Below are 12864 nucleotides of genomic sequence, written 5' to 3'. Positions count from 1 at the left end.
GTCACAAAGCACGAGTAGCTATTCCCTGTTCGCTCACCTCCCCTTTCCTTTCTTTTTCCTGGGGGTTTCCTTCTCTATGTCTGCCCAATCGGGTTTTCCCCCCAACATATTTTTTAGGAATTGAGACCAGCAGATGTTTTTGAACGCCAAGTGCCTCATTATCTCATATTAATCACCTTGCTGGGCTCTTCTATTATTCTCCCGAGCTATTCCTTTACCGATCCGCTACTAGCTTCCCCAATCCGGTATATGCCCCTGCAATGAAATGGACAACACTCTCGACGTAATAGGTAGGAGGGGTTTGGAACTTAGCAAATCTCATGGGCTGGTTACCCTCTTTCATTCATAATCTTGACGACGAGAGAAGCATAGAGAACTCCGCCCTTAGAACCCAATCCACCACAACTCAGAAATGGCCGCACAGGACAAACAAAAAAAAAAAATTATTCACTGCGCGATACCGCGAACCGCAATTTGCCCAAAGAGGAAAAGGGATGAGTTTGCTTTTTTCGTTCAAAGATTATGAGTACTGGTAATTATATAAACTGTGTTCTCAACAGCAGGCGATTTCCTTGACAACCCTTTGCCCCTTTTCTCCTCTTTGCTAGCACTAGGAATAGGAGAGATAGTGAGAGAGGAACTATATTATACTGCTAGAAGAGAAGAAATTGTACTTTGGTTAGACTATAATATTTTTTCTTTTTTGAATTAGTTCTCCCCTTACTGTTATTACCAATATAACTATCAAAACAAATGCATAGAACGTATTCTCTAAGAAACTCAAGAGTACCAACTGCTTCTGAACTTCAGAATCCACCACCACCAACTTCCTCTACCAAGAGTCGGTTCTTTGGTAAGGGTGGTTTGGCCTACTCTTTCCGTCGTAATACCGCTGGTTCCTTTGGTCCTGAACTTTCGAGGAAGCTTTCCCAGTTGGTCAAGATGGAAAAGAACGTTTTGCGTTCAATGGAAGTGGCTGCCAACGAAAGACGTGATGCTGCTAAGCAGTTATCCATCTGGGGTCTAGAAAACGATGATGACGTTTCCGATATTACTGATAAATTGGGTGTGCTAATCTACGAAGTTTCTGAATTGGATGACCAATTCATCGATCGTTACGACCAGTACCGTTTGACTCTAAAATCTATCAGAGACATTGAAGGTTCCGTCCAACCATCTCGTGACAGAAAGGACAAGGTCACTGATAAGATTGCTTACTTGAAATACAAGGATCCAGAATCTCCAAAGATTGAAGTTTTGGAACAAGAATTGGTTAGAGCTGAAGCTGAATCATTGGTCGCAGAAGCTCAACTGTCAAACATCACAAGGTCAAAATTGCGTGCTGCCTTCCACTATCAATTCGATTCTATCATTGAACATTCTGAAAAGATTGCCCTAATTGCAGGTTACGGTAAGGCTCTCTTGGAATTGTTAGATGATTCACCTGTGACACCAGGTGAAACTAGACCAGCTTACGATGGTTATGAAGCATCTAAGCAAATTATCATCGATGCTGAATCTGCTTTGAACGAATGGACTCTAGATTCCGCTTTGGTCAAACCAACTCTTTCTTTCAAGCAAGACGAATACATTCCAGAAGAAGAGTACGAAGAAGATTACGTTGATGGTGAGCCAGAGGAAGAGGAAGTCGTCGAAGAGCTCCCAGAAGGAGAGGAATACGTTGAGGAAGAAGAGCCAGCTTGGCAACACGGAACTCACTCTCATCAAGTACAAGAAGAAGCTCCGTTAGCTTAAGTCTGAGTCTTAGAAGGGAGATGCTTATGAGCTAATAATGTGAAGAAAGCTTGTGTTCTGTGCTCTTAGGAAAAGAAAAACAAAAGAAAAAAAAGTCGACATATCAGTAATAATAACATTAATGCTTTTACTTTTCTACAAATAATTCAATTCTTGTTAACTTTTAGATTACTTATCTTTCAATTTATTTTATTTCATTTTACTTCTTCCCGCCTTAATTATAATTAATGCTATGTTGTGTTTGTATAATCAATCGTGTTTAATCACCTATAATAGACGAACGTCTAAGTAAGTCAAAAACAACGTTTTCAATTAAACGTCAAAGAAACCCAAGACTCGAGGGAAATGGAGGATCAGGCAATTAAATACCAAGTTTTATTGCAGAAATTGGCCACTCAGTCCCAGGTGGATAAACTACAGGCACTCTTACAAAGAGAAGATGCTGAAACTTTAGTCAAATTGGATAAATTCATCCAAGATGCTGAATTAAGGCATAACAAAAGTATACGTCGATTAGAACTACAAAGAACGGATTTGACTTCTATATTGGCACATTACCAAAATGCATTGAGTCTTGTATCGGATTCTCATAATGTTGCAAGACAAGTTCATTCAGATATTAGTAGAGCTGATAAAGAGAGAAAATTGGTTGATACAACGCTTCAATTCGTTACCCAAGTACGTTCTTTAAAGACACATATAGCAGTTGCACACGAAGCATTTAGCAAGAATGAATACTCTACAGTTGCTAGAAGTATTCAACAGATTCGTCAATTGGATCCAAAGGTCATGGATTCACAGTTCGCTAAGCGTGTTGTTCCATCAAGTGAAATTCCTGAGGATCCATCAGTTTTGGTAAATCAATGGTGTGAAAAATGTACAAAAGTATTCAAGACGAATTTTTTGGATGCTGCGTCTCGTCAAGATGTTGATCAATTGACTTTAACATTTCAGATGTTCCCGCTGATTGGTCAAGATTCTCTTGGTTTGGATCTCTATTCCAAATACGTTTGTGATATCGTAGCAGGTCAATCTAGAAAAATCATGACAGGTGAAAACAAAAGGCCTGGTGTATTTGCTCAGGCACTTTTACACCTTTGTAAAATTGTTTCCACAGTGATCAATAACCATAGTCAAATCATTGCCGCCTGCTACGGGTTACATCACATGGTGCACGTCATGGAGAAGGTGGAAAAGGAGGTCGATCTACAAGCTGGATTAGTACTTGACGTCTTCACAGAAGTCCGTAAATTACAAAGAGTGGTACATGGCGTTAACGAATGGAATTCAAATCCCAGGCATCATCAACCGCAATATCAACAGCAACAACAGCAACTACAACAACAAAATCAACAATATCGTGAAGGATCTAACGAAGAGGCAATTAACGAGCCAATTACAGTGGCCGAATTATCAAGTTTGATGACGGAATTTTCACAAATTTTACAAAACTGGTCCATGTATTCACTTTTCTTTAGCGTTCGTTGGTATGAGTTTCGTAACGAGACGAAATCGCCATTACAACCTCCTTCGCCAATTTTAAATGGGCAATTGACGACTAAACTAAGCAATGACAATTTTTTGTCGAATTTCCAAATTTTAATTGTCCATTACCTACAAAGATCCTTCCGTAAGAGTCTTTCCTTGGAAGAATTACCTTTATTAGACAAATTGGTTTCAACAAAACCTTTCAAACATACAGATTTATCTACCTATCCGATTTCATCTGTATTGGAGGATTTATCCATTTTAATTAAAAGGACTTTAATTTTAACAGTTAATACTGGACAATCTGAACTACTTTCGCATTTTCTGGATCAATTAGCTAAATTTTATCAAAATGAATTTTTAGTCAGATTCATGCAAAATAAATTTAAAGATTTACATCCTAAACTGGCATCGACTCTTTTTTTGAAAAAAGTCGATAATCATCCAAATTCCACCGGTACTACCCAGTCATCAACAAAACTATCACAATTGGGGTTCAATTTTAGAGGTGCTGCCGCCAATGCCCTGACCAACATTCAATCCAATTTACAATCAGTGGTCTCTGATAACGAATCTGTGATGTTTCTACGTCAATATTTGATCTACGTGAATACGTTGTACTTTAACGTAAGATTTGTGCATCGTCTATTAACAGTTGAAATTTTAGAGGAAAATCCAAATCTTCTTCATGATAATTTCCCCTTTGGTGAGGATTCCACTAACTTATCGAAAAAAATTGGAGCTTGTGAAGGGTTGATCATTAGACAGAATAATAAGTTACAGAAATGGTGTGTTAAGATTCTTTTCGAAAGTGTGTTTTTGAGCAAAATACGAACTTTGATCCATCCTGTTTTCAGTAACGGTAATGAGGACAATTATATTTCTAACGCTGATGATTTTGAAAATCTATCTAGTGTTAATGACTTCGTGTCCAAATGGAAATCTACAATGATACCATTTCAGAATGTTTTCTGTGCTGAATCTTGGGCGGAACTGTTGTCATTAATGATTGACACCATTGTTCGAATTTTAGAACAAAGAGTATGGACTCTAAGAGTAAACGAACTCGGTGCTACAAAACTTGACAGAGAGCTCAGCCTGTTAATAACTACGGTATGCTCTACCAACTACATATTAAGAGAGAAATTCACCAAATTGACTCAGTTAGTTCTTGTCCTAGGATTTGACGATGACGATTTCGACGTGGATTCGGGCGACATCAAGGAAGAGATCGAGAGTGGCATGAACTGGGTCATCTCACCACAGGAAAGAATCAAAGTCAGAAGTTTAAAAGTTGATAAGAGGCATTGAATACGCTGTAATATTATAATACTATAATGCTACACCGTATTGTTATATAGCACTTATATCGGTCATCATGTACGTAGCGTATTTACATAGTCACGATGAAAATAAGTCAAGAAATTCATCAAGAAATTAAATTTCGAAAGGCTCTCCCTCATAGTGTAAACAAATGGACTTGTAAATCCATTAAAGGTTATTTCGGCCACAGATACAACGTTAAGGATTCCCTGACTGCTTGGCAAGTCAGCTACTTCGCGGTAGTTTTCAAGTCTTTGTCACTTTTTTTTCTATTATTATTTTTTGTATTGTTCTTGGACAAGGCTTCCTCACTATAGAAGGGCATCATTACCAGTCTATCTCAGGTTTTAATATTCAGGGAACCTTGTTTTAATATTCTAGGGTTTTTCATACATTGTTACTATTATTGCAACCATAATAGATTGTTTCCATTTCAGAGGTTGCCAATTTGTGAACGTCATAATAGATTCGAAATAGTGGTATTATGGACGCTATACAGCATGTGCCGAATGATACGAAGCCTGCCGAACTATCCAGTTATGATATTAATGACCATATGATGGAGGAAAATGATGTGGAAACCCAAATAGGCGCCCTAGCGGCAGGACAGGCTCAAGGCGAAGAAGATGTGGGAATGGAGATTACCGATACAGCTACAAGTCATAATGATGAATCAGTGTTCCATGGAGTACCGTCTATCGAAGAAGCAGATATTATAAATACAAATTTCGAGAGTCAGCCCAATGAGGAGCAGCAAGTACAAGGAATACAAGAAGAACATGTGGATGATGCACCAAGTTTGGAATTACCAGATAATATAGACCACGAAGATTTATCCAGGCTTCTTGAGCTGGATACAAAACAAGGTGGTGAGATATTTGACGCAGATGAGATTTTAGAGCATGCGATGAGGGGAGAAGCAGAAGTATCATCAGGAAGTGAAACAGGAGATGAAGATGAGGAGGACAAGAATGAAAGTGGGAAAGATGAAGACAATGAGGACGAAGATGATGATGAGGACGACGACGATGATGATGATGATGACGATGAAGAAGAAGAGGATAGTGAAGAAGATGGGAATGATAAAGGTCATGCAGGGAACGAAGCGAGTCAGCAAATTACAGAAGCACCGAGCAGGGATGGACGACTGGCGAGGAGTAACTCGGTTGAAAAAGATGCAACTGTATCCCCCAAGGTGGCAGCCTCGGATGCAGAAGACATAAGGACTAGCTCAGTAGCCGCCATACCCGGTGAATCTTCAGGTTCGTCTTTAAAGGCACAGCGGCTCTTCAAACATGAAGATGAGCATTCGCCTGCTGCTATTTTACAAGAGAGAGGTGATCTTATGAGGCGTAAGCGTCACGATTCTTTGACACCCGTGATGTTTCAACAACACGAGATTTTAATGTCACAGATGCAAGGCCAAAATAGCATCGATGAAGATGGGGTTCAAGGCCAACAAGGTGAAAATGGTATCTCTCTCCCAGACGAACAACCGACTATTTCTGCATACGCTAGGTTAGATTTCCAAAGCTTTACATTCTACGTTCAAACTCTGCATGTTATTATTGGAAGAAGATCGGAAAACGATTTTTCTCATAAAGTTGATGTTAATTTAAGTCCATCGAAATCCATCTCTCGAAGACACGCTCAAATTTTTTATAATTTTGGGACTGGAAGATTCGAGTTATCTATCATTGGTAAAAATGGTGCCTTTGTTGATGACATTTTTGTGGAAAGGGGTAATACGGTACCTTTAAGGAATAAGACAAAGATTCAAATTGGTCAGATACCCTTTCAATTCGTCTTGCCTGATCAAGAGAAAGGTGAGCAACCACAGAAGAGTCCTGAACCTCCTCTCTCTGCTGGTCCGGAAGAGTTGGATTCTAAGGTCAAAGAAGAAAATGAATCCAAAAAATTACTCGAAGAGATTAAGACAGCATCTCCTGTGGTTTCAGATACTAACATAACTTTGGAAAACGATCCTGCTATTGCTGCTGCACATGCCGAGATTACTCACCCAAAGCCTATTCCTGCGAAACCAACACTGCCGCCTCAACCTCAACCTCAACCTCAACCTCAACCCTCTACAGTCAAGCGGGAAAGAGAGAGGAGACCGCCCAAGGTTCCAAAAAAGGTCTATTCCCTGGAAGAGATTCCACCAGAATACCGGACGAAACCTACTTGTTCTTACTCTGCTCTATTAACTGAATGCATAAGAAAATATTCTAGCCCCAAAGGTATGTCATTATCAGAGATTTATGCTGGGATTAGAGAACTGTTTCCATATTACAAATACTGCCCGGATGGTTGGCAAAGCTCAGTGAGACACAATTTGTCTCTCAATAAATCTTTCCGAAAAGTTTCCAAGGAAGGTAAAGGTTGGCTATGGGGGCTTGATGAGGATTATATCGCCGAAAGAGAACGTCAAAAGAAAAAGCAGGCTGAAATAGCCGCTGCTAAGGCCGCTGCTGCACAGGAAAGACTCGAGCAACAACAGCAACAAAGAGCTAGAAAGGCCGCCTCTGGGTCATCCAGTTCTGGTGGCAGGTACGATGGAAAGAGTAACGGTAGACAGCAAAGCATATCTCAAACTTTGGCGGCTAATAGAGCAACGGATAAAAAATCAAGTATGAACGACCATCAAAGAACAATGAAATACTTGCAGGAACAACTAATTATCCTAACTAAAAACAGAAAGGGCCTTTCGAATCAAACTATTGCCAGCATTTTGACACAGGCATTGGCTATGACAATCAATCAAGTCACACAGGCAGCTAAGAATAAGGGTATAAGTGGTAATCCATTGACAGCGCTAATGGATAAAAATCCACAACATTTGAATTTGATTCTAGCTGCTGCTGTGAATGCAGCAACTTCCAAAGCCACAAATGGTAAAGTTAAACAATTGGTTAACATGCCATCATCTTCAGAAAATTCAAATACACAAATAAAAACCCAAACTCCATCAAGCCAGACGACAAAGCCAAGTTATTCTAGTGCGACTAACTCAAATAAAACTAATACATCGGCAAAAGGGTCAAGTTCTTTTGATCCTACATCGTTATCAAGGTTTTTCCAACCAAGGCAGCCAACAAGGGTATCTCCACCTTCATCATCATCTTCGAAACCGACCATTCCTCAAAAGCGGACTCACGATCAAGATGGTGATGAATCGAGTACTTCTGATGATTCTCCAGATAGTGACGATGAGGAGGAGAATACTGATGATGGCAATAAAGGTTCTGGAAAAGATGATGACGATGACGACGATGACGACGATGATGACAGCAATTCTAGCGCTTCATCTGGTGACGATGATGATGATAATCATAATAATGGTAAAGACGATAAGAAGAGTTCGAATGAAACAGCGTCTAACAGAGGTGAGGAGATTTCGAATGTTTTGGGTGCTGGAAGTAATACAGATACTAATGATAGTCAGGTGTAATCTTACTTTAATACTTTAATTGTTTGCATTTTTTTTTCTTTATTTATTATATCTTTATCTAATCTGCAAAGTGTGTATGCATCGTAAAATGGTAACATTATAAGCGTTTGAAGGATCCCGGTTAAGACGTTAAAAAATGAATAAACTCTATACAGCTATTTCAACCTTGTACATTGTTGAAAGAACCTTCTTGTTCTTTGATTTGCCAGAAAGTTTCACCAACATCATGATTACCATGGAATACCCAACCATTTTCAGTGACATGATATAGATTTACAGAACCACCAGAATAAGCGTCTCTATGAGTAGCGGCAATAATCGATCTCTTACCCAAATAAAGAGCTTCTTCGACGGAAAGATCCCATTTGTAATTAGAATCGAGCACACCGTAGGCAAAAGTTTGACCTGATCCCACACAGAAAATATCACCCTTCAGTCTCGTACCATCAGAATCTACGTAGTAAACGGTAGGACCTTCTTTTTTGGTATAACCACAGATCATGGTACCCATTGAAAGACCGTAGCCCTTGTATTCATAGACCAAATTGCACAAAATTTTGGAGGCTGCCGCCACGGAGATACGTTCCTTTTCCTTCAATTCATGGAGCCTACATTGAGCACCTAGCCAAGTTTCCCAATATTGACAATCTGCAGCACCACCAGCCATAGTACCTAATAGAAATGGATTAATTTCAATCACTTTTTTAACGGTCTGAGATGCAACCCAAGATCCTGCAGATGCACGAGAATCTACTGCAACTATAATACCACCTTGGAATCTGAAAGCTAATGTAGTCGTACCGTGTGCAATCTTAATCTTACAATCTGGATTCTTGGAATCATCGGTATGTGCTCTTAAAAATTGTTGAGGAGTTGAAATGGGGGCCATGGAAATTGATGGAGCTAAATTTTTGAATTGAGATCTGCCTGATACGAAATCATGTTCCAAATTTTCCTCTTGGTCGTATTGTAATTCTTTAATCAGTGCATTCGTTGGTGTAAAATTATCTGCAATGGCTTGCATCTTTAATGGAAAACTTATAGTATGGAGCCAATGTTATTGAAAAAACGGTTGATTATACTATGATGAACCACTGCAATGGACTTTCCTTTCCTTCTTTTCACTGTTGATGCTGTATTATGCACATTTGAGCTTTAGAGTTCGCCACCAAAGGGAGCGGATGGTCTTGTTATGTACAGCGTTACCCGGCTATCATGATGGAACTATAATACCGAATATTAGAAATAATATTTTAGCCGCCGTTGCCTGTTTCTTAATATGTAGTGTAGACTACTGTAGCCTTAAGTGAGATTTTAGGGTTTCTTTGATATATGTATGTTGGAATAGAGAGCGTTAGGTTAGAGGAGGGCGCTTTTGGCATTATATTGAGCACCCCAGAAAACCCAGATTCGAATGGTTTATAGGTTCCTTGAGAATAAGAGGTGAATTGTTAAGAGTTTGGATACCTCTCCCTACTTGATAGATTGCATATATAGTAACTAGGTAGGATGAAGATGGCGGCGGTTGTAGTCACGTGCTATGCTCAGATAGATTACCGATCTTGAATTAGCCCTTGATCGCATTATAGAGTGTTGTCAAGTTGCAATTGTCATTGCATGATTAATAGATCTAACAGGCTCCAGAGTGTTTTAGTATAGTTAAGCTAGAAAGATCTACGCTTTTCAAAAACTCCGGAATTCTACCAAGTAGGAACTAAACAAAAAAACTACAATTTATTAAGTTACCGAGAATTACGTTTCTCCATTCTCACATATTCGAATACCACTGATATATAAGAGGCATACAACAACACCATTTTAAAAATATTCAAGTAATCTTAAAAAAACAAAATCCATTACTCTTGAAAGATCATAAGGCATTCTCATTTGTAAAATGAGGCCTCGTAAGCGGGCGCATTCAATAAATGCATATACAGCTTTTAGTATGTGGTGTCTGTAAGCACAATCCATAGTACTTGTAAAGTTGGCTTTTCTGAGACCTTTCTCCCATTTCGACAGCTATACAAATTTCCTATTGTCGTCTGTTAGCCGCCAAGACAAGACTAAGAAAGACACCCTCACACCATCCGTTGTGTGACTGTCATCTACACACCCAAGCATCTACATAATAGACCTGTACACCACGACATTTTACTTTTTCAAAAAATCCCCACCACTTTTCGTTCAAAAATACAGACGCAAATTTTTGACAAAATCTCGACGACGCGCACACGTGACGATTTTCTTTCAGAATTTTGTCAAGGAAGCAAACGTGAGGAAGGAAGAAAAAAACTATTGAACCGATGAGCCTTTAACATTCAAACTTTGAAAGACAGTTTCTGAATAGTTGACTGTACGAGACCCTCGCGAGTTCCATCAATACAATATATTCAAAGATGTCTGCCAAGGCCCAAAACCCTATGCGTGAGTTGAAGATCGAGAAGTTGGTTCTCAACATCTCGGTCGGTGAATCTGGTGACAGATTGACCAGAGGTTCCAAGGTTTTGGAACAATTGTCCGGTCAAACCCCAGTTCACTCCAAGGCCAGATACACCGTTAGAACTTTCGGTATCAGAAGAAACGAAAAGATCTCTGTGCACGTCACCGTCAGAGGTCCAAAGGCAGAAGAAATCTTGGAAAGAGGTTTGAAGGTCAAGGAATACCAATTGAGAGAAAGAAACTTCTCTGAAACTGGTAACTTCGGTTTCGGTATCCAAGAACACATCGATTTGGGTATCAAGTACGATCCATCTATTGGTATCTTTGGTATGGATTTCTACGTTGTTGTTGGTAGACCAGGTAACAGAATCGCCAGAAGAAAGAGATGCAGAGCTCAAGTCGGTAACTCTCACAAGACTTCTAAGGAAGACACTATCAACTGGTTCAAGCAAAAGTACGATGCTGAAGTTGTGAACAAATAAGCTTTCTTTGTGTAATCTTTACTTTAAACATTTGAATTACCATTGCACTGTAGTATTTTATTTTATCTTTATTACTTATCATTCTACATTTCTTATTAACTGTTGTCTCCAAGAATCCTTGATAGATTTCAGTTGAGGTCCATGCTTGTGTTGTATGGATTCCCTGTACTTATCTAAGCTTTCCAGTTGTTTTCTTTCATGACTTATCCTGTCCTGCAGGTTTTCACTCGCCCTTTCCACGTAATCGTTATTGATAGCCCATTGGTTCAACATGGTTTCGTTCATATTCTGAAGCACTAGACATTGATGCTTTAAATACGAATCAATGACTTCCAGCGATTCCAAATCATCGGTATTAACGTCATATTTACCCAGATCAATTCCCTTGTGTCTTTTCCTACACTCATCCAAAGTAACATCCTCAGTCTCGTTTCTCTTACGTTTCCAACCTTGATCATCATCGTACCGGCTATAGAATTCGTAGAATGATTCTAATCTCGGTGGGATAGAAACCTTAGATAACAGCTTTTGCACTTCAGGATGCAATAGATCATTCTCATCCCTCAAATGATCTTGCATAAGCTTCTCCACTTCATAGTCATAATCTAAACCTGCCGGCTGATCTAAATGGGGCAGGAAATCCATTATAGAATCCCTTTACTGGCTTCTTTGAATCTTACAAAATGATGCGATGAGCTTTGGCCATCGATCCTTTTTAATTTTTCAATCAAGTGCTGGAAAAGTGAAAAAAAATGAGGACCTACAGAAGGAAAACTGCTGAAGAAGAAAAATCTTAAAAGCACTGATAAGAATTACAACCTTTTGGATTTCTGTCATTCGCCATTACCATGCTGGCGTTCAAAAGGTTTGCTTCCTCAACTGCTCATAAACGTGAATTGCAAGAGTTCTTCACCTACCATACGACAAAGGCAGAGCTAAAACCATGGATATACCGTCCTAAAAATGCAAACATTCTGCTGACTATGGATTTGAAAGATCCTGAAACTAATGCCCCATTAAAACCACGTTCTCCTGTTCAACCATTGTCGAGAAAAGTTCTAGATCAATACGTCAACTCCATAGAACCCAATTCCAGAGAATTGGTGGATTGGTTGCGGGGATGGACAGATGTCAGCATTAGAAAGCGTGAATTATGGAATTACATCTCTAGCGGTCACTTGCAAAACATGCTGATGCAATCTTTTTTCAAAATTGGTTCATATGCAAGCCTTGTGAATACACTCTATTCGAGACAAAAAAAGTTTGTAGAAGCCAAGAATCAGGATGCCTTTGATGTTGAACGCTTCTTCAATACCATTATCGCTTGCAACTTACACAGAAATCACGAATTGGGTTACAAAACAGGCGACGTTGCTTTAAGGAAATTGGAAACTGCATGGAACCATGTTACTCACAGGGACAACGAAACTGGGTTGGCAAACAGTTTGATTGGAGCACTGGTCAAACAACAAGGTATCACTAATGTACCAAAATTGAAAGGCTTATCCGCTAAGCCAATAAATTTGCCCTCCTTACCAGAGAATGACAGTCGCGGTAACACTGCAGCAAGTATAAACGAACAGAAATTCACTTATATGATCGCCAGAACTGTACTAGAATTTGACCCAGAGGCTGATCAGGCAATCAAGACATTTGTAAAAGCCTATCAAGCACGTCTTAAAGAATTAGGCAAAGAAGACGTTTATGAAAATAACGTTGCCATCATGAAACAGAATTTCGCAGCTATAAAGGCCAAAGAAGCTAAAGGAGACACAGCACAAGCAGAAGCTCAATCCGAAGAAGAATCTCCAGAATCGAAGGCCTAAGGGTTCTCTACATAATTTCCTGTATATAACACCAGCACGATAAAATAAGACGAAATAAAAGAGAAAAAAAAAAAAAAGAAATCGCTTCTAAAACAACAAG

At 39.3% G+C, this 12864-nt stretch overlaps 7 protein-coding genes across 7 annotated transcripts; 5 read left to right on the top strand and 2 right to left on the bottom strand.

The window, feature by feature from the left end:
- Positions 1 to 753: 753 nt before the first annotated feature.
- Positions 754 to 1755, top strand: PIL1 (lipid-binding protein PIL1; the record flags this gene model as incomplete). Its single annotated transcript, XM_002496364.1, has 1 exon — positions 754 to 1755. The coding sequence occupies one exon, from the start codon at positions 754 to 756 to the stop codon at positions 1753 to 1755; it is 1002 nt and encodes a 333-aa protein (XP_002496409.1).
- Positions 1756 to 2100: 345 nt separating this feature from the next.
- COG4 (Golgi transport complex subunit COG4) lies at positions 2101 to 4554 on the top strand (the record flags this gene model as incomplete). The annotated part of the gene is made up of 1 exon (XM_002496363.1): positions 2101 to 4554. The coding sequence occupies one exon, from the start codon at positions 2101 to 2103 to the stop codon at positions 4552 to 4554; it is 2454 nt and encodes an 817-aa protein (XP_002496408.1).
- Positions 4555 to 5050: 496 nt separating this feature from the next.
- On the top strand, positions 5051 to 8017 carry FHL1 (Fhl1p; the record flags this gene model as incomplete). The annotated part of the gene is made up of 1 exon (XM_002496362.1): positions 5051 to 8017. One exon carries the CDS (start codon positions 5051 to 5053, stop codon positions 8015 to 8017), a length of 2967 nt encoding a protein of 988 aa, XP_002496407.1.
- A 160-nt stretch (positions 8018 to 8177) lies between these two features.
- PRE2 (proteasome core particle subunit beta 5) lies at positions 8178 to 9041 on the bottom strand (the record flags this gene model as incomplete). The annotated part of the gene is made up of 1 exon (XM_002496361.1): positions 8178 to 9041. The coding sequence occupies one exon, from the start codon at positions 9039 to 9041 to the stop codon at positions 8178 to 8180; it is 864 nt and encodes a 287-aa protein (XP_002496406.1).
- A 1372-nt stretch (positions 9042 to 10413) lies between these two features.
- RPL11A (60S ribosomal protein uL5) lies at positions 10414 to 10938 on the top strand (the record flags this gene model as incomplete). Its single annotated transcript, XM_002496360.1, has 1 exon — positions 10414 to 10938. The coding sequence occupies one exon, from the start codon at positions 10414 to 10416 to the stop codon at positions 10936 to 10938; it is 525 nt and encodes a 174-aa protein (XP_002496405.1).
- Positions 10939 to 11016: 78 nt separating this feature from the next.
- Positions 11017 to 11583, bottom strand: SNT309 (Snt309p; the record flags this gene model as incomplete). Its single annotated transcript, XM_002496359.1, has 1 exon — positions 11017 to 11583. The coding sequence occupies one exon, from the start codon at positions 11581 to 11583 to the stop codon at positions 11017 to 11019; it is 567 nt and encodes a 188-aa protein (XP_002496404.1).
- Positions 11584 to 11786: 203 nt separating this feature from the next.
- MRP13 (mitochondrial 37S ribosomal protein mS44 MRP13) lies at positions 11787 to 12764 on the top strand (the record flags this gene model as incomplete). Its single annotated transcript, XM_002496358.1, has 1 exon — positions 11787 to 12764. One exon carries the CDS (start codon positions 11787 to 11789, stop codon positions 12762 to 12764), a length of 978 nt encoding a protein of 325 aa, XP_002496403.1.
- Between the last annotated feature and the right edge of the window lie 100 nt (positions 12765 to 12864).

This window comes from Zygosaccharomyces rouxii (genome assembly GCF_000026365.1).
Source record: "Zygosaccharomyces rouxii strain CBS732 chromosome C complete sequence".
Taxonomy (NCBI): Eukaryota; Fungi; Ascomycota; class Saccharomycetes; order Saccharomycetales; family Saccharomycetaceae; genus Zygosaccharomyces; species Zygosaccharomyces rouxii.
The sequence above is the reverse complement of the archived record's forward strand: the minus strand, read 5'-3'. Positions and strand labels throughout refer to the sequence as shown.